General features: G+C 42.9%; 1 protein-coding gene across 1 annotated transcript in view; it reads right to left on the bottom strand.

The window, feature by feature from the left end:
• The window catches only part of si:ch1073-280e3.1 (complement factor B), a 77,949-nt gene that overhangs the window by 11,372 nt on the left and 45,345 nt on the right, over positions 1 to 21,232 (bottom strand). The window contains exons 11-13 of the mRNA XM_015976867.3: positions 13,722 to 13,859; positions 10,498 to 10,610; positions 10,290 to 10,416 (exon numbers count right to left, since the gene is read on the bottom strand). Coding sequence (XP_015832353.3) covers positions 10,290 to 10,416; positions 10,498 to 10,610; positions 13,722 to 13,859 — 378 coding nt within the window. The remainder of the gene's footprint in view (positions 1 to 10,289; positions 10,417 to 10,497; positions 10,611 to 13,721; positions 13,860 to 21,232) is intronic.

The following is a 21,232-nucleotide window of genomic DNA, read 5'->3' as shown; positions in this document are numbered from 1 at the left end:
AACATTTTGCTCAGCTCACTGTTTTATTTTCAAGTGTCAAAAGTTCATTAAAGATAGGACTGGTTGATTAATCACAGCCTTTACAGTAAATTATCTAGTATAAACAGTAATATACACATTTAAGTACATTTTGCTCAGTGTATTTTTTATGTGTCAAACATTTATTGAAAGGAATGATTGATTTATCAGTGTTTATAAGAAACAATGTGTTCAGAAAAGTAATACAAACTGTCAAGCACATTATGCTCTGTTTGGTTTTGTTAATGACTTTGTTCTGTACTGGAGCCTACTATTACTGTTATCTATTGAATCAAGGCATATTAAAATGTGCTTGAACAATTTTATCATTTCTTAATAATGTTTGTTCTGGAAGAGAGAATGGGAGGGGGTCGTCAAAAATTTGACTGGTAAAAAAGGGGTCCCTTGGGAAAAAGGTTGGGAACCACTGACGTACAGGGTCGTGCATTCAGCGTCCGACGGAAGACACGTCGGACTGATGAAATCTCTTTTTCAGGACCTTTTGCTTTGATGTGACCTGCTTTCTGTCCCGCTTGACGCCCTGCTCAGCCAGTGTTTTCACCACTCTGTCGAACAGCTGGCTGTCTCTCACCGTCCTCGTAAAAAGGCGACTTATCTGTTCGTCCGCTCGCGCGGCCAACAGCTCCATGGTCTCCGCGTCCGTCCAGTTTGCCATGTTAAGGTAGCGCGACTCATGTTGCGAATGACCGCAGTCACCAATTCTTGTTATGTGTCTTACCCACGTATGTCTGATCTTTGAATTGTGTGTGCTGAAACTGAATTTCATTTCTCTGTATGTCCTGCACATGTGGTAGAAAATGACAATAAATGACTTTGACTTGACTTGACTTTGATGTTGTAGGTGGTTGAAAGATAGTAGTGAGAGGCCATGCTCATCTGTGGGCTTGTTCGAGTTGAGCAGCTCCTCACCTGGAAAACAGACGAGAGAAGACGGAAGCAGCATGGGGAGTGGCTGAAAGCTGGTGTTAAAGTCGGACAGATTTCCCTATATGTGTGGCTCGCAGGTGACGATGGATGAACATATCGTGTTAGCGTTCATACTTGTTTAATGTTTTATTTTTTTTCTGGTGCCTGTTATCAACCGATACACATCCTCACGTGCTTGTGGATATCATATAATGCATATGGAGACATGAGTGTAATAATAAGTAAAGGTTATCAGCTGTAGCTTCAGTGTGCTCATGGGAAACGTGACAAAAGAACACAAATCACATTCCTCTTCATGGCCTATATAGTTGTCATCATCAAGGTAACATGATTTACAGAATACATGTGACCAACTAACATTTTGCATTCAGCCACCGGATGTTTGGATCAGAATATGAACCAATCAGAACTTAGATCAGGTGAGAGCCAGGTGTTTCCCGCTATGCCCTAGGTTTTGCAGCCAGTGGAGAGCAACTGCAGCGCCTTGCTCCAAAATCTGCGGCTGCCTTGATCTCACAAGGTTATCGTTGGCTACGTATGCATGACGTCAGAGCAAGTCGCCGTCTAGTCGGACACAAATCTAACCGACAAGCACTGTGCGCCGATCACCGGTGATCTAATCTGCGCAGAACTGGCTCATCTCGAACAAGGCCTGTGTTTATATCCCTTCCAGCCGGCACTCGGCGCGCAGTATATGTCACTAACGCGACCACCCTCTTTTGCGGGGGGCCTCCCACAGTCGCTCCAAAGGGATTAGCGGGGCTGACACGCGTTTAGCCGTCAGAGGCGAGGGGCTCATGTGGCAATATTACTACGAGGCTAAGCACATCAGAATCCAGTTTTATCACCTTTCCCCTTTGCTCCTTGCCGCATTTATGAGACCCACAAATTCTGATTTATCACTCTGTAATGGCGCGATGGTCTGTCTTATAAAAGAGGCTTTACAGACACACCTTAATCAACATTGTTTTGTTTAACTGTGTGTGGTAAAAATGCCAAGAACGTTAAGAAAAAGTCAGTTTAATCAAATTAAATTAAAAAGGTTCTAGTATTTCATATTTCCTAGTTCCTACTGCATGAGTTCAGATGCATTAAATCATGCACTTAAATAATAATGTTCCGATTTTATTGAAAAACTTGTTCTGTAATAGTTCCTTTACTATTGTGATCAAAACTAGTTAATCTCAACTCTGAGGCTGCTCTGTAAATAGTTTTCAAATAACACACATAGCAACTTCTGATCAATCCATATCAATTTCAGATTTAAAATAATGTGTTGATGTAAACCACACCCTCTTCCGATTAAACCACGCCCACTTCCGGGTTATGCCACGCCCACTCCGAGTACAGATACAGATAATTGAACAGATACAGATGCAGATAGTGGTGTACTCGCTCATCCCTAATAAATGTATTGTTAGCTTCTTTGCAGTACTGTGAAAACAAATCCTCTCTGGAACTTTACATTTTTTCACAACAGGAAGTGCTGCTGGCACAATGGTCCTAATATTTACAAAGTGTTTACAGAGTGTGTAAATAAAAAGGAAAAATCATAGGATTATAAACACTGCTGGCATCTGAAAGTAAAATAATGGCAATTAGGTCATTTCAAAGAAAGTTTTTGGTGTGCATTCAGAGTGGTGATCACTTGAGGAAAGAAACTGCTCTTGAGCCTTGAAATAAAACTTTGCTTTTGAGTTATGGTTGGAAAAAAAAGAAGATTAAAACAGGCGCTTGGTCTTTTTGTCCATGTTTACTGAGTACAAACATCCAAGCAAAAGTTCATCCCATATGAAGGGAAGGTGCATGCTGAAAATAATCAGAAATAATTGAAGCCCAGAAAGTGTTTAAAACAGGTGGAGGTCCTTTACTCCTTGGGCCCCACAGTTTCTCCAGCAACTGGAGGAGTTGGAGTAATGTTTATTTTGCACAGGTGTAATAAAAAATCTGCAAAGGCTTTTCCAGTCAAACCACCTCCATGTGGTTGAGCTAGAGATGCTCCATTGAAAAGCACATTGTTGAAACCAAGTATCGTTTGAAATTGCCATATTTGTTTCCCTTTCCCATTTTGTTTGATGTAAAATTCTTAACCTCCTGTAGACCCTTATACAGTCTTGAAATTACTTTGAGACCAGGATCTGCTTGGTATGCCCTCACAAATAGTTTTAGAACAGGAAGATCGAAAAGATCTTTTCTCTTGGGTAGAGAATTCTGTAAATCAGTGGTTCCCAACCTTTTTCCCAAGGGACCCCTTTTTTACCAGTCAAATTTTTGACGACCCCCTCCCATTCTCTCTTCCAGTACAAACATTATTAAGAAATGATAAAATTGTTCAAGCACATTTTAATATGCCTTGATTCAATAGATAACAGTAATAGTAGGCTCCAGTACAGAACAAAGTCATTAACAAAACCAAACAGAGCATAATGTGCTTGACAGTTTGTAATACTTTTCTGAACACATTGTTTCTTATAAACACTGATAAATCAATCATTCCTTTCAATAAATGTTTGACACATAAAAAATACACTGAGCAAAATGTACTTAAATGTGTATATTACTGTTTATACTAGATTATTTACTGTAAAGGCTGTGATTAATCAACCAGTCCTATCTTTAATGAACTTTTGACACTTGAAATTAAAACAGTGAGCTGAGCAAAATGTTCTTAAAAGTGTGTTACTTTTTCTGTACTTATTATTTCCTGTCTTAATATCAGTAAACTTTTCACTCATCCAAAAAATGTGAGCAAAATGTAGGCTATAAACAAGTAATAAATGAAGTTTTAACCCCTTAAAGTCGAAAGGTCCTGGCAACCCACTGAGAGGCTTTGGCGCCCCCTTGTGGGGATCGGGACCCCCAGGTTAGGAACCACTGCTGTAAATGATATCTGATTTGGAGGAACCGGAAAAAAATCCATACTACTCAGCTGAGTATTATTATTGAGTATTATTGACTGGGAGTCTTTAAGATTTCCCTTATAAAAATTAAAGTATACTGTTAAGCCTTGTCCTGACCAATTTTTTAATCTCGTATCTAACTTGTTCGGTTAAAAATCCAGATCATAAGCACACCATTGTAAGATCCTGGCCTCTTCATTCCAATTATTATTGTTTATATATTGTAACCAAAGTTTTAATGACAGGTTAATCCATTGGTTTCCTTGTTCAATTTGTTTTTTAAGTAGTGTCATATCCCCCAAACTAGCTTGAATTGGAAAATCTCTTGTAGCGGCTATTTCTATTTTTTTCCATCTTGCTTGGTAGTCTACATTACACAAACATACTAGAGCTGTAAATTGAGCCGAGACATAATAGCTTTTTAGAAATGGCAATGCCAGCCCCCCTTTATCCTTTGCCAACTGCAAGTTTTGGTACTTAAATTGTAGTGTTTTCCCCTACCATACAAATGTGGAAATTAATTTGTCCCACTTTTGAAATTGTTTATCAGTTATTTCAACTGGCAATGTTTGGAATAAATAAAGCATCAAAATGTTCATTTTGACCATGTCAATGCATGACTCAAAACTAAGAATTGGTATTACATTCCATCTTTTGCTATCCTCATTTATTATATGGCACAAAGGTTTAAAATTTGTGTCATATAACTTTGAGATCTTTACTATTTACTCCTATTTTGTTCTATTTACTCCTAGATATTTAATTTGCCATAATTCCCAATTCAAATTAGTTTCAGAAATAATTTCCTGACTTGGCTTATAATTAAAAGTTAAAATCTGAGTCTTCAATATATTAAGTTTATACCCTGATATTGTACTAAAAGACTCCAGAAATGATAACAGCATGGGGAGAGTAATATCCGGATTTGTCAAGTAAATCAAAATGTCATTGGCAAACAAAGAGATCTTATGATCTTGACCCGAAATCTTGACTCCAGTAACATTAGTACTTTGTATAATGCCAAGGCTCAAGTCCTCAATAAAGAGACCAAAGAGTAAAGGGCTTGATGGACAGCCCTGGCGTGTCCCTCTCTGTAGGTCAAATGATTTTGAAAGTGCCCCATTAACTTAAATTCTTGCCCTTGGGCATTTATATAATGCTTGGATGGTCACGATAAATGATTGATAAAATCCAAATTTCCCCAAAATTTGTATAAAAATTCCCTGTTTACCTGATCAAAAGCCTTTTCCGCATCTAGACTCACAAGAATCAGATTTTTATTTTTGACTACATGATCAATTATATGTAGTGTTCAACGAATATTATCTTGCGTCTGTCTCTGCTTAATAAAGCCAGTCTGGTCCAAGCTAATTACCTGTATAAGGATATGATCAATTCTTTTGGCAAGAATGTGTGTAAATATCTTATAATCTTGGTTAAGAACACTATAGGGCGGTAATTGCAACAGTCTAGCTTATCTTTTCCCTCTTTGGCTATTAGGGAAATGATGCCTCATTCCAAGATGGGGGGATTTTTCCAGTCTTTAAAATATAATTAAATGTTGTTTTCATCAAAGGAATCAATATGTCTTTCATTTCCTTGTACCATTCTGATGGAAATCCATCCAGTGCTGTGGATTTGTTTGGTTTTTAAGTCTGAGATGTATTTTTTAATTTCAAGTTCAGATATTTCCCTGAGTTGTATTTTGATTTTCAATCACTTTTGGTAAGTTAAGTGAATCCAGGAAGGATAGCATATGTATCATTTATTTTTGGCTGTGTGTATAGTTCCTGATAAAAAGATAGGAAAGCTGACTGGATGTCTTCCAGTTTGTACATTGTGCTGTTTGTTTTCGGATTATTTATTTTGTGAATTGCATTTTCAGATAGTTGGTTTATTTTTTTACTTGTAGGCTAATAATTTTGCTGATTTACCTCCTGCCTCATAATATCTTTGTTAAAAAAAACATTTGTTTGTATTTCACATAAGAAAATTTCATTAATTTCATTTTCTTCTTTTGTATTTCTAGTTTCAGGTTTGAATCTATACATAAATTTTATGTGCATCATCTAGATCTTGTAATTGTGCCTGAAGTTTCTTTAATTGCTCATTTCTCTTCTTTTTTTAGGTTGTAACTATAGCCTGTACGCTTCCCACGCAGGACTGCTTTCAAAGTATCCCATAAAATAATCAGGGAGACTTCTTCATTATCATTTTCAACTAAGTAGGCCTAATTTGTTATATCTTGTCTAATTTGTTCTTTTAAAGAACACAAAATACTTGTATTTAGTCTCCAAGAAGTGTATTTTCTTTCATTTTCTAATGCTACTTCCAGGTTCAGCGGAGCATGATCTGATAAATCCATCACTCCTATCCTACAGGTAATCACACTGTGAAGGTATTTTTGGAACATGAAAAATAGTTCAGTCTAGAGTAAAATGAATGTGAAGTATAATCTTTTGTGGGTCTCTCCATACATCTAGTAACCCTAAATCCTTTAAAATTAATTTAACACTTTTGTTTATTTTCTTTAATTCCGGGGCATGTGGGTTGGATGAATCCAAGGCTGGATTGAGTTGAACATTCAAATCCCCACCCAGGATTAAGATGCCTTGTGCTTCTGCAATAATCAGTTCAAAAGCTGTTTAAAGACGTATAACTCTGATCCTGGGGGGGTGGGGTGGGGGGGGGGGGGGGATATACATTAATAAAAGTAATCAGTATACCCTCCAAGTATCCCTTTACTAGAACAAACTTCCCCTCCTTATCCCTTCTTTTTTGAATACATTCAAAATTCAGTCTGCTCGATATAAGAATTACCACGCCCCTTTTAGAGCCCTGAGTACAAGATGATGAACATTGCTTAAATTTCCATTTCCTAAGTTTTTCATGCTCTGACTGTGATACATGGACGTAATTTTGGGGGGGGACAGGGGGGACATGCCCCCCCCCACTTTTTCCAAAGTCAGGTTTTGAGCCCTACACTTTTTACCATCCAAAAACAATATTACGCTATTTTAAATTGACACTGGTTGAGCTCTAGGACCAAGCGGAAAACAACCGTTTGTGTTGAAGCCTGTTTCCCATTAGAGCATACTGTAGAGACCCCCCCCCCCCCCCCCGTGTCTCCCCCACTTCTAAAGTGAAAATTACGTCCATGCTGTGATAGGTAAGTTTCCTGTAAAAGAGCAACTTCTATTCCTCCTCTCTTTAGTTTAGACATAATTTTACTTCTTTTAATATGATTCCCCAAGCTATTTACATTATATGACACTACTTTAGTAAGCCTGCGACTCTGCATTGTACCACATTATGTTGTTTTTGTCTCTGTCCAAAACAAAAAATACACCCCTGGAAAACAAAACAAAACTAAACAAACAAACAAACAAAAAACAGAACAAGATCAAGAACCAAAACCATATTGACTTCCAAAAACACGAACCTAACTATAAGTGGTGAAGAAAAAGCTCTTCTGTCACCCTGTGGAAGAGCGCCCTCTTCAGCCCGCAGGCCAAAAGTACAATGGTCTGTAGAGTCCAGTTCACTGTGTGTAAACGATCTGACTTTGTCTTACTTTTACATGCCCACATTATAGAATTAACAAAAGATGTAACTCAAGCATCTTTTTCAAAACATAATCTGTCAATTCAGTTTCTCTCAAATCTTTATAGTTTTAATTTACTTCCCTTATGATGCTCCACCCCGAGTAGTCCATTTACCTACAGTCATCCTGATGTCTGAATGCCTGCAGTCTCTCCTTGAAGGCCTGCTTTTGAGCCAAGTTCCCTCCTTTCTTTTTTGCGCTGGTTTGCCATGTCTGCTGACTTATTCAATTCAATTCAATTCAAGTTTATTTATATAGCGCCAAATCACGACAAAGATCAAAGAGACCAGCCCTGTCCTTCACCACATCTACCACTAATCCTCTCGTCACCATATCCATAGTCGCCTCATGTGCCGTGTTGTACATCAATGCTCCGTCGCTGTAGTACACTCTGAATCTGGCCGGGAATGGCGACTGGAAGCAAATATTATTTTCCTTGAGCACCTTCTTTGCTGCTGCATATTCTCTTCTTCTTCGTTGTATCTCCAGAGCATAATCATTGTCTAGATGTATCCTGGTGCCTTGAAGTCAAGCCCCTTTGCTCGCCAAGCCTTCCTGAGTATATCCTCCTTGGTACAATAACTTGCAAATTTGACAACCAATGAGCGTGGTGGGGCCCCAACAGAGGGTTTCTCAGCGACAGCAGGTTGCGCTCTTGCAATCCCTAGCACTGGAGAAGATAGACCCAATGTTTTTTCAGAGTTTGTATAAAAATTTCAACAGACTGGAATGTGTCCTCCTCCCCTTCCTTCACGTCATATTTTCTGAGATTTTCACGCCGTGAATGGCCCTACAGGTCCAGCAGCTTTGTTTCATATCGCATCTGAAGCTGCTAATTCCATTAGCAGCTTCTCTGAGGGCAGGATTCGAGTCTCCACTCCGTCTATGCGACCCTCTGCTTCATCGAGTCTCTTTCCAATGCCATTCACGTACTCCCTTATGGCGTTAAACTGCTCATTTGTGTCTTTTCTAAAATCACGCAACTCTTTTAATATCATATCCATGGCAATGGGGTGGTCTTTCACGTTAGCATTAGCTCTATGTTACTGCTAGCTTGTGATGAAGCATCTTCTTCCACTTCACTGCGTTCTCTTAAATTGATTTTCTTGGATTTCCTGGACATTTTTGTTCCAAAAAATAATACCCAACACTTTCAGTCTATGCTTTTTAGGTTTTGAGTTGGATAAGTTGGGAAAACAATTAATAGTCAGGAGCGCTTGCTTGAGGCAGCCATCATTCGACCCGACAGACCGGAAGCCCCTGACCCTGAATTTTAAATACGTATTTTGGTGTCAAGGAGGCGCTTATTTTCAAACGGGGGGAAAAGTTCTTTTAGGTTTTGTGTGAAAATAAGTCCAGGACTACAAATGCGCATCACCAAAGTGATCTTATGCTCGACAAAGAGATTTGGTTGTACAACAGTGACGTTACGCAGGAAGCCTTGAGAGAGTGACAGAGAGCATATATCCACAAAGTTCAGTAATGAGTCTTTAAGGCAGTTCTTTATGTTATTTGCATACTTCTGTGCACCTTTGCGTGTCACATTGCGCTGCGTAGTGGGACAAAAGTCAAACAGGACTTTCTTGGAGGTCTCAATCCACTCAGTCAAATGAGTTCACTGCAAGAAGCTCATCCTGGCTGATGGTTTTGGAATTCACAGCTAGGAAGTTTAGTAGTTCATCCTCTACAACTACCCTTGACTTCTTGGTTCTTCTGGGTTTTGTCTAGATCAGTACAACTCATGAGCAGCTAAACTACTTCTGTCCGTTCTGTCTGCCATCTTGGATGATGCTACAGAGGCAAGAAGTCCGAATATCAGGAAATAATATAGAGTGGGACTCCAAATCCTCCTCTTTTCGGCTCCCCTCTCCTTCAACTGACTTCTGGTTCCTGAAACAGGAGCACCAGAGCTTTTCCCCCACAGAGATCGACTCACAAGGCATTCTAGGCAGATGAGGCATATTGGAGACCACTACAGATGTGTTGAAAAAGACAATTCTTCAGCGTTAGACAGGTGTCACCAACTCCAGTCCTTGAGGGCTACCATCCTGCAAGTTTTCTGTTTCCTGCACTACCACACCTGAATGGACTAATTTAATCCTCTCCTTAACTCTACACAGGCCTACTAATTAATCATTCATTTCAATCAGGTGTGTAGGAGCAAAGAAACAGTTGACATGTGCATGATGGTAGCCCTCGAGAAGCGGAGTTGGTGACCCCTGGCGTGAGAAATTGCAGGTGTGGCGTAAGGGCGTGTGAAGAGGGTCAAACACATGTATCTCACACTCAATACGTGAGAGTTGGCAGCCCTGCTAAAGGTAAAGTACCACAACACCTCTGGAACATTTTCACAATAAAGAGAAAGAACCATTTAAAATAAAAGGTCAAAATAAAATTTGACTGAAGTCTGTCACTTAGTGACTTTGTGATCAGCAGCTACACAAATAATCAGATCTGCTAAATCTGCTGTACCTAACCCTAACCTGGTGAAACATTAAAAACCAGGATGAACATTAAATTAATGATAATCTTTGAATGATTAAAACACGCTATTTAGTGGCTTAAATGTTGATAGGTAATGGTGTGCTTTTATTGAACAATACTATTTCACTAGTAAAATATGTGTTATACCCCCCCCCCCCCCCCCCCCCATGTCCGCCTCTGCTCAGCATAGGAAAAACCTATCCCAAACTGGTAGATTGGAGCTGCTCTAAGTAGTGGAAAAGGGTCACAACAGTTTTCACCATCTTCAGCTGATTTTTGTATTATGTCTTTTACATCCACACACATCCGTAAGGTTTTTCATTTATGCCACTAACCATGATTTATGCTCAGCTGCAGATCCTTCAGGATATTGTCTTTGCCCTGTCTGGTGAAGCAGTGAGCCGCAGTCAACACCCAGTTCTGGCTGACGATTGACCCAGAACAGAACTTTCCCCGTTCATTCTGCAATGAAGAAAAAGTCCTTCTTCTTGACAGCTTTATTTAAATTCTGCTGTTTTCTCTGAGTGTGTGCCATGTTCTTACTGATGTCAGAGTCACGTGCCACGGCCTGGTATACGGCTTTTTATTTCCGTGTTTAATTTCTTCTTTGGAGATGTCCTCCTGAGCGACGCCACACATTGTCACACTTTTGTCACCTGTTGTATAAAATGGTTAAATGTATTTCAACCATCAAAGACTTCATTCTTTTAAAGTTTTGGTTACTTGTAGGTTTACGTGACTTTTGTGTGTAGTTTACAAAAAATGTATAGAACTACAGCTTAGACCTTAGAGGCTCTTTTATGCATTTTCAGGAATGCAGAACTGTTAAGTACACAGAGAGCAGGAAAGGCCAATCACATGTTGGCAAGTATCAGGAGAGCCAGTAGATGAGCTTATGGATAGTTCTAATGGGAAACAGGCTTTCACACATTAGTGAGAAATGGGACGGTGTCTGCGGCCCCCTGAAGGCCTCCCAGACACAACTCCTCTGGCTACACCAGGGAAATCAGACAGTCAGCCAATACACCTCCCGGTTCCACACCGTTTTGGCCAAACTGGGCTGGGATGATGAGGCGCTCACTGCTGTGTTCCTAGAGGGGCTCTCCTCCCACATACGTGATGGCATAATTAGTCACGAAATACCCACAACCATGGATGAAGCGGAGGATTTGGCTCTCCAACTGGATGGGTGTCTCGTCTCGCACTTCGGTGGCGACTCACCTCCTAGGACTGTCAGAGCCAAGCCCCAGGTCAGAGGCCCATCAACATCCGAGGAGCCCATGCATTTGGGTCATTTATTTCCAGAGGAGCGAGCCTGTTGTTTCCGGGAGGGCCTGTGTGCCTATGGAGCCTCAAGCCACCGACGCCTCTTGTATCCCCTTCGAACAGGAGACGAGGGGTCCGGGTAGATGTAGAAAGAATCGTACCCGGAAGGGTCTCGCCTCCTCCAAGGAATTGCTCTACTCTTCCAGTCATCCTCTATTCACCTGGAGGCCCTCCTCAACACCAGAGTGGCCGAGACCTTTATGGACTGTTATCTAGCTGCTTGACTCCACATTCCTCTCACGGCTTTGGACCAGGTCATACCAGGGACCTTACCATACCAGTCTGTCGATGTCAGACCCCTGTGCCCTTACCCCCTGTGCCATAGAACCCCAAAGATCAGGATGAGATCTACAAGCATTCTAAGGACCTCAGTTTCCTAATCATCACTGCCCCTTATGTGCCACTTATCCTCGGTCATTCCTGGTTTCAGAACCATGACCGTCACATCTCCTGGTCCTCAGGGAAGGTCCTCGCCTGGGAACCATCTTGTTTCACTCATTGGGTCCCAACACATCTACCTGCAGGTGTGCAGATCTCGGAGGGTGTTGAGTTGCACCTAATCATCCCCGAGTACTATGATCTTGCTCGAGTATTTGCCAAGGAACCCACTAAAAAGTCCCTCCTCATCTTCCCTACGACCTCAAAATAAGGCTGAAACCTGGCACACTACCACCCAGACTTTTTCCCCTGCTGAGACCCGGGCAATGGATGCCTGCATAGTGGATGCTTTGCAGCGGGGATTCATCCATCCCTCAAGTTCACTTGGGGAAGCAGGTGCTTTCTGTCTCACCCCATCAGCCTTTTTATTTTGTTAAGAAAGTGTAAAGAGACCTCTGACCCTGTATAGACCACGGAGGTTTGAACCGAATAACCATCTGGGATCGTCGCCCCTGCCTCTAATGACCACTGCCCTGGATGCAGTTTCCGAGGCAACCATCTTCAACACCTCAGGAGCGCTTACAATCTGGTCTGCATTAAAGAAGGCAATGAATTGAAGACTGCCTTCATTACCCCAATGGGCCATTGTGAGTATTTAGTGATGCCCTTCAGGTTGTGTAACAGTCCTGCTGTGTTCCAGCAATTCATATTGGATGTGCTGCAGGACATGCTGGGTCGATGGGCCTTTGTGTACTTTGATGACATTCTCATCTACTCCCAAACCAAGGAAGAACATGTCACACATATCAGGGCAGTTCTCACCCATTTGCTGGAGAACCAATCGTACTGCAAGCTCGAGAAATGCAACTTCCACCAAGAAACCACCTCCTTTTTGGGATATGTCATATCCTCAAAAGGACTATCCATGGACCCTCAAAAGATCCAGGCGGTGGTCGAGTGGCTGCGACCTACTTCCCTCAAACAACTCCAAAGCTTCCTAGGCTTTACAAACTTCTACTGATGCTTCATTATAAACTTCAGTACCACAGCATTGCCTCTCACTGCACTGACCAAGCCTGCCACATTGGCTGGTGCTTTCTGTCTTACCTCACCAGCCATCCAGTGCCTTTCACACACTGGTTTACCAATTCACCACAGCACCTATCCTTCTCCATCTGGACCTGACTCGCCCATTTGTGATGGAAGTTGATGCCTCCGATGTAGGCGTGGGGGCAATTCTTTCCTTGAGCGGCTCTGATTCCAAGCTGCATCCCTTCACCTACTTCTCCCGGAAATTTTCTGCCATACAGCAAAAGTATGGAGTGGGTGATCGAGAGCTGCTAGCCATCAGGTGGGCATTGGAGAAGTGGCGGCAGTGGTTACTTGGGACTACTGACCCATTGACCATCTGATTCACATCCAGTCAGCCCGTCAACTCAATCCACGCCAGGCTCGGTGGGCACTGTTTTTTGAACCATACCACCTTCTTCTAGCCTACCGACCAGTCTGTCCACCTGGTAGCCTTTCCCGGTCTTTCCACTGCCAAACAAACCGCAGAACTGCTTCTCGAGCATGTGGTTCGCCTTTATGGCTTCACAGGGGATGTGCCTTCTGATTGTGGTCCTCAGTTTGCCTCCTGGTTCTGTAAAGCCTTCTGCCATTAGGTGGGGGCCACTGTCATGGTTCCGGCACCCTAGCCCCCCTGACATTTAACCCCCAGAACTCCACTACCCAGCAGCAGCAACTACCCCAGGCTTCTGCTCACGGGGTGCGCTCACTATACATACAGAAGTGGCTTACTTCCGCTCATCACTCAGTCATCTTTCCTGTTTGAACCTTGCAGAGGTGGTTGGAGAGACTGGTGGCACCAGTGTTTGGCAGCCTTGCCTCTGTCAGTGCACCCCAAGGCAGCTGTGGCTACATCGTAGCTCATCCCCACCAGCATGTGAATGTGTGTGTGAATGGGAGAATGACTGTGTTGTGAAGCACCTTGGGGGGTTGTAGAAACCTAACAAGGCACTACAGAAATTATGGCCATTTACCATTTTAAAGCTGCTACTCACTTATCATGTCGTTGAACACCTCCCCCAGAGTCGTGAATTCTTTCAGAACGAAGACATGGTTCTCGTTACTCTTTTTTGAGCCAAGAGAATTCAGCTCTTCTCTGTTCACTTTGTCTCCAACACCAAATACATAGATGTCTGAAAAAAAGAGAACATAGAAGTCATATAGAAGACTGGCTGTTCCATGTAAACATGCATTATGGTGGCTCAAAGAAATCTCCCAGCTATCAGTTTACGTCTTAGAATACTTTATTTTATGATGGAAAGGTTCCCTGTGTTGTAATTGTCTTCTGTCATTTTTTATATAACTAACTGAGAAATGTTGTGACTGTATCATTTGCTGCCTCTTGTCCAGGACTCCAATGAAAACAATAGAGGTGTGTCTAAGTCACTCCTTTGCAAGTCACAAGTAAGTCACGAGTCTTTCCAGTCAAGTCTCAAGTTAAGTCCAATTCAAAGAGTACCAGGTCCAAGTTGAGTCCAAAGTCGATGTGGAAGTCCAAGTCAAGTCCACGTTCTTAACTTAGATTTTTCAAGTCATAATCAAGTCATCTGTCCAACTTCAATTTAATGACAATGATAACTGTCAGTGTCGCAGGGCGACTAGGCAAGGTGAGACCCACACGCAAAGGAGGGCAGGGGTGAGCAGATCAGGTGGCATGAGTGTGAGTGGAGCTAGGGGTGGATGGAGAGGAGGAAGGCTGAGCCTGGGGTGGAACTGGAGCGGGTTGGCAAAGCGAATAGTTGACCGGAGATTTGTGGGCACATGATCACCCGGATCAGGAGCTCTATCGTGGAGAGACAAGGTCTGAGCATCGGAGTGGTGAGTGAAAGCAGTATTTAACTGGTCTTGCTGTGGTTGCTGTCCAATGGTGAGGTGGGGAGTAGATCATGCGCAGGTGTTGCAGGTTGAGCGTGATGAGGACCTGACAATAATAAATAAATTCCAGAAATAAAGCTTCTTAAAGCTGGATTTATTTTCTCCAACAAGCAGAAAGTGCAACTGAACTTGATTATAAACAAATTGCTGATGCATTTAGCAGTACAAGATCAAACCCAGAACGAAGGATAATTCATGTTTTGTGTCCATGTCGGGCCACTTTTGTGCTAAAATATCAAATATGCTCAAGTCATCAAGTCAACAGATGCAAGTCGATTCAAGTCCCAAGTCATTGGCGTTCCAGTCTGAATCAATTTGTAAGTCTTTGTAGATTTTATCAAGTCAAGTCAGAAGTCATTAAAATAATGACTCAAGTCAACACCTCTAGAAAACAGTGTTGCCAACTCCCTCCAACAGAAAGGAGGTGAAGTTGACCCAGAAAGTCACCCAGATGACATCACATGCTAATTTGCATGTTGGTGACGTCATCAAGACACATTCCCCTCAGCATCTAAAAAAATATACAGAAAAAGGTGAACATTTTTATCCTGCCTTTCAATATCACTGCTACAAATATAGGACAACGCCACACAAACCACATTGGGACCCATTTTTCCCGATGTTCTATCAGAACACCTAGCTCATAGCTAAAGTGAATATCAGACTCTGCCAACAAAATGGCTCAAAAACAATGTAAATGTTTTACATATTTATTGCAAAATCTCATTTTTCTGCTGCTTCAGTGCTGCAACAACATTTTATTAATGAGAAATGATTATATCTTGTGTTTTACATTGTTGTTACAGCTTCAGATTATTAGGAATGCGTTGTTTCAGCTGTGAGATTAGTCGATGGGATCAATGAAAAAGAACGTTTGTCACGGACTCCATGGAAACTTTCAGAGAATCCACAAACAGTGGCTTTCAGTCGGTTTTGTTACTGACTTATTGTTGTGAGTTTAGAAAAGAAGCAGATGAGACGGCGTGTCCGACAATTTTGTTTTTCATCTGATAACATTAGAACATGTCAGTGATGTCTGAGGTGTTTTAACAAACACTGTATAACTAACACTCCTGGACAGGGTATGAATTACACAGAGGCTTCTGGGGAAGCCCAGTGATGGGGGTGTTCTGTTTGGTCTTGGTCCCCAAAATGCCTTGAAACGGCCCTGGGTGTGTGACTGAGTGTTGAAGGAGATCTGAATTGTATCAGATGTATAAATATTACATGTGTGTAACTTAAAAACATGTAGTGGAGATAAATCTACCTACATTTTACTTTGTTTTCTTGTTTTTATTTAACTAATTTCCCGTCCTGTGTCTCTCATCTTCCTGCATCTCCTCTAAACTCCCCAGAAAATCTGCTGCCTGGATTCTTACTTTTTCACCTCATCAGTTACTTTTGAGCAGATCAAAGGGATCTCCTGACCGCAAAGCAGAGCGCACGTTTCGATGCTGCGTGAGTGAGGTGACATCACCGCAGCACACGATGAGCGAGTGCATCAGGCACTATTAACCCTTTGATGCATGAATTATGAAATCTTCAACCATGATTTTTTAAACAATTTTTTTCATTCATCTTTAGGTGTGAATGAAACAAATTTCATATTCACATATTTTTTGTAACATTTAATTTACACATAGTTTATTACATGTCCACCTCAGTGGGCAGCATGCATTCTGAACATGAAATATGTTGGCTTGACTTACTGAAGTCGAAATGGAGGGGCTCAAATGCAATAAAGTCTTCAACAGCTGTGCTTAATAGCAAAAATAAATAAATAACAGTTTTGAGTACCTGTCCACTGTAGTGACCACTATGCATCAAAGGACAAAAGACAGAATAAGGACATGAACGATCGTGTGTTAATTATAGTTTTTGGTTGTGCCACTTTGAGAATGGACCGTGCGCAGAACACAGCCGCCTGGAGCGCACCAAGATCAGCCCTCTGCCGCTCTCTGTGCTCTCCGCTCAAAAGAACCCCCGGTACGCTGAGTCCATAAAAATGATGTAATATAAGTGGAAACATTTTCCCGGCTCTCCCTGGAAGTGTAGGATATCCAGAACCCATCCCCCCCCCCCCCCCACCCCCACCCCCACCCCCAATAATTTGATCCCTGCTCCTAGATGAAAAACCGGACATTATCATCAATTCAACAAATGGAGTGCTCGGGTGTGTGTGTGTGTGTGTGTGTGGGGGGGGGGGGGGGGGGGGGGGGGCATTCAAGAGCTGGAGTTGCTAAGCCGTTGCTTGGCCCAATCTTGGGGTTGCTGTACTCAGTTTATCTTCATTTAAACTCTAAAGCACACACACCTTGTCTTAGGTCCATAGCTGATGCCTGAAACCTGGATGCTTTGTGCTAGGGATGTGAACCACTAACTTAGCATGAAGTTAGCTTTGTGGTCTTGTCCATCGGCTTGCGTTAGAATTATTCCTACAATTTGGAAACTTTTGGGGGTTTTCGCTGGGTGTTGTCATCCCTTTTGCATTCAACCTGTGGCAAGCTCGTCTAACTGTATGATCGTTTAGAGCAGCAGTAGCAGAACAAGTGCACTTGTTAAATGACTGGAAGGTTACACTGGAAGGAGATTGTGTAACCCGGAAGTGAGCATAAACAAAGCGTTGATTTTCAAATTAAAGTAGACTTTTTCTTTTTTTTTAAAAATTGATTATTCAAGTATTCTTTTCAGCCCTAGCCATCTTAGATAAAGCAGGCTAACAGTAGCAACAGGATGCCTGACCTCTGTACAGATTATTCTCGCTCTAATTGGCGGAATATTGAGATCATAGCTCGGGGATTACTTTTCACAAGTAAGTTTGAGCATTTTTGTTGTTTGCATTTGGTAAATGGTCTGTATTTGATATAGTGCCTTCTAGAGTCCTGGAACCCCCCAAGGTGCTTTACAACACAATCAGTCATTCACCCATTCACACCTTGGTGGTGATGAGCTACACTGTAGCCACGGCTGCCCTGGGGCACACTGACAGAGGCAAGTCTGCCGTACACAGGTGCCACCAGTCCCTCAGACCACCACCAACATTTATTACTTTGCTGTACTGTATTTGTGTCCACCAGCAGCACCTCCTAGTCAGCTAACATTAGCTACATGTTTACTGCTGCTGTCTCCCTGACGGTGAAGCTAAGTGAGACTTTATTAATCATTTACTCCTAAACACTGACTTATATTACAGCTGAAACAAGAATTCTGCTGTAGAAATCAAACAAATCTTCCTGGTATCAGATACATTTCATGTCTCTGACCCTCCTCTCTGACTGCAGAAAAGTTAGCTAACAAGCTGCCATGCTAACATGCTGTTAGTTGATTTTTATGCAGAACTTTTTTCTGGTTCTACCCTTTGAGGTGTGTTGGTTCTTTTTCAATAGTAAATGCTATTTTTGGGTTAAAGAAAGGTCCTAAAAATCCTAAGGAATAAGTAAACAGAAGAGTAAGACATAAGAAAATAGCACTGCCTTTGTACAAGGCTGTGTAGATCCTCAAATCTCATGTTTTTGTTTTGTAGCTTCCTCACAAAAGATGTGAGGAAGAAGTGTGAGGCTTCATGCAGCTGATTTATTCTGATCAGAACTGGGCTGTGTCAGACTGGGAGACTCAGAGATGGAGTTTATTCTCCAGATGATTCTCCTTCAAAGAGTAAGTGTATCATAAAGCCATCCGTATCCATACATGTGCATGTCCTTTTATCAGTCACAAGGCACAGTGCAATATTTTCCCCACATACCTCGTCTTGATCTCATTTCTCACTAATTCACCGAAGCCCTCTATGTGACAGAAGTGTGCGCACGCCTGGCTTCTCAGAATTAAAAGCACGGAAACTGCAGATATGAGCATGTGTGTGAGCAAAGGTTGTGATTGAAACAAAGCATGTGTAAGCAGGATTTGTAAAAGTGTACATGCCAAGGGCCTAGGCTGCAACGCAGGTGTGAAGGTGCAAACCACAAAATCAAACATGAAGGAGATGGGTCTGCAGGGGGTGGAAACTTTTTGCTGAAATGACAAAATGTGACACTTCGTCTTTGAACATCTTAGGTGTGTTCTTACTGTGTCATGTTCTAATTCCATGCTTTCGTTCTTTTTTAAACACATAAACAGTTTTGTTTACCTGTTTTGTAGCTACAGTTTCGCCGACGGCTGCCGGCTTCATCAGGCTGACGCTGATGGTGGCGCGTCACTTCCTTCTCCGTTATCTGCGGGCAGCAGAGGACGTTGTCGCCCTCTACTGCCCGCTCTCCCTCTCCCGACCATGCAGTCCCATGCGTGGTCCAGCGTGTAACTCCGTTGTCCCTGTTCATGGTCCCACATCCACGTCTCCTTATCTCGATTGCTTCCTTGATCCATCTTTTGTATTTTTGTTGTTCGGTGGTTATGATCCGTGTGTTGTCCCTGTCCATTATATGGTTTTCTCTTATGCAATGATCTGTTACGGCTGACTTCTTTATTGTACTTTCTGCTTCTTGTTTTGCTGCTCTTGTGTGTTTTCTGCCCGCAGATAAACGGAGAAGGAAGTGACGCGCCACCATCAGCGTCAGCCTGAAGAAGCCGGCAGCCGTCGGCGAAACTGTAGCTACAAAACAGGTAAACAAAACTGTTTCTGTGTTTAAAAAGAACGAAAGCATGGAATGTGACACTTCCTCTCAAAAGGTTTTTTGAAATTGATCTTTGACTTGAGACAAGAATAAAAAACAGTCCTGAAGAGAAAAAATATGATTTATAGAGGGGAAGAGGGGTGGAATAAAAAGATGGGTTGTTGGTTCTGTGGACTGGGTTGTTTTTGGGTCTGAAAGTGTGTGCGTGTACAGACAGCTTGGTCTCCTCTGATCTGCTAGAGTCTCGTATTTTTGATAAGAACTTTTTCTATTTAGCCTAAGCATATTACCCCTGTATTTTGATTACTTTTTTCTCTTTTGTGCTTGGAATAAACTCTTCCCTTTCCTCTGGGGAGGAATAAGGATGTCCGTCAGGAGGGGTCTGTGGTCAAGCCCACCATATTGTATCGTGAGCGAAGGCCTTGAGACTGAACATTTAGAGTTGCCCGGTGGCTTGGACATGACACAAATGTTGTTTGTTTTAACCAGAAAATGCAGACCTACAACCAGAAAAGTTAACGAGAGGCTGACGTGACTGCCTAAGATGCTCAGAGACTACCCTCAGTCTGATGATGTATAGAAACATAGCATAATGATCCCCCCCCCCCCCCCCCCCCCCCACACACACACACAGTTGTGCTATAATAATGTGGCAGTGTAAGGGATAAACGCTTAATTTTGTTTTTACACAAAGAGGAGTGTAGCATTATTTAAGGCCTGTTTTCTTTTTTTACCGTGTCCTGTCTGGCTGTGAAGCAACAGAATTGATGTCTGAATGCTGGTAACAAGCCTTGCAGATTTACTCTCAGGTGGAGCATCAAAGCGTCTGCTTTTAATGTCACGCCTGATACTTAAAATTTGGGGGGGGTGGTCCACAAAAAAAAAAAAGGGACACACAACAAAACATCAGGAGCAAGCTATCACCGCGTCGACCTGATGGTGAAATATAAAATCAACATTGTTTAACTGAACAATCACACGATAATAAATCTTAGTGCATGTAGTGGCAACGACAGCCTTAAGAGATGTGTTGAACGTGCCCAAGCCCCATACTTTTGAGAGCACCATGTGAGCACCTGTGTGTGTACACGCGCTTGTTTATGTAAGGTCTCTCTATAGGAGCGTCCAACAGAAAGTGTGAGGGACCACGCATTCGCCCCCAAAGATGCGTAGGAGACGGGGGGGAGCTCCAAGTCCCAGAGATCCAGGCGCTGCCCCAGAACACAGGAACCCCAAGGAGACTGCAACCAGAAAGCCCCCCCCCCCCCCCCCCCCTCCCGATGGCTCTCTGTGCCTCTCGGCACAGAGAGCCATCTGGGGGGCCACAACCAGCAGCCGGCAGAGCCCCTGGAGATCTCAGCGGCAAGCCCACAGGCCGCCCGCAGCCTCCCACCCCCTGGCCGGCCGAGCCCGGTACCCAGTGACCCGGGACCCAGGGGCGACCACCCCCGCCGGGGACCCAGCAGAGCCCAGGACCCAGACCCAACAGGCAGCCACCGGGATTGACCAGGCAGGCGCCAAAGATCTTAAACCCCCTGACCCGGGAGCCACAAACACTCAGGCAGACCAAGGCACCACACTCCAAACCAGGTGTGGCAGGGGAGGGGAGACAAAGATCTATATCATCAAAAGAAGTCCCGGGGAGAGGAGAGGAGTCAAAGACCCCACCTGACATATACAGTCATACAAAAACACAGTCACACACTCCCTCCCTCATGCTCACACATGCACATACAACCAAAGACTTACAAAAATGCACGCCGGACACCCACTCATGCTCCCCATACACACCCGATTCACTCTGGTCCCGGTACTGCTGCACATTGGGTACAACCATCACTGGTTACCAGAGTTTGACCCTTTCTGCCGGGGTGCTGATGAGCAGGCTACCCCGCCCGACGCTGCGCACAGCAACCCACCACCCCAGACCCCAACCGGACGGCCAGATCTCCCTCCTAGCCTCCAGCCCCAGGAAGCCAAGTGACAACAGAGGAGTGTTAAGACCCCTAGTCTCCCTCCGCCTA

Source organism: Nothobranchius furzeri, chromosome 13, assembly GCF_043380555.1.
Source record: "Nothobranchius furzeri strain GRZ-AD chromosome 13, NfurGRZ-RIMD1, whole genome shotgun sequence".
In the NCBI taxonomy this organism is placed as follows: Eukaryota; Metazoa; Chordata; class Actinopteri; order Cyprinodontiformes; family Nothobranchiidae; genus Nothobranchius; species Nothobranchius furzeri.
Note: the sequence above shows the minus strand (reverse complement) of the source record. Positions and strands in the feature narration are given on the sequence as shown.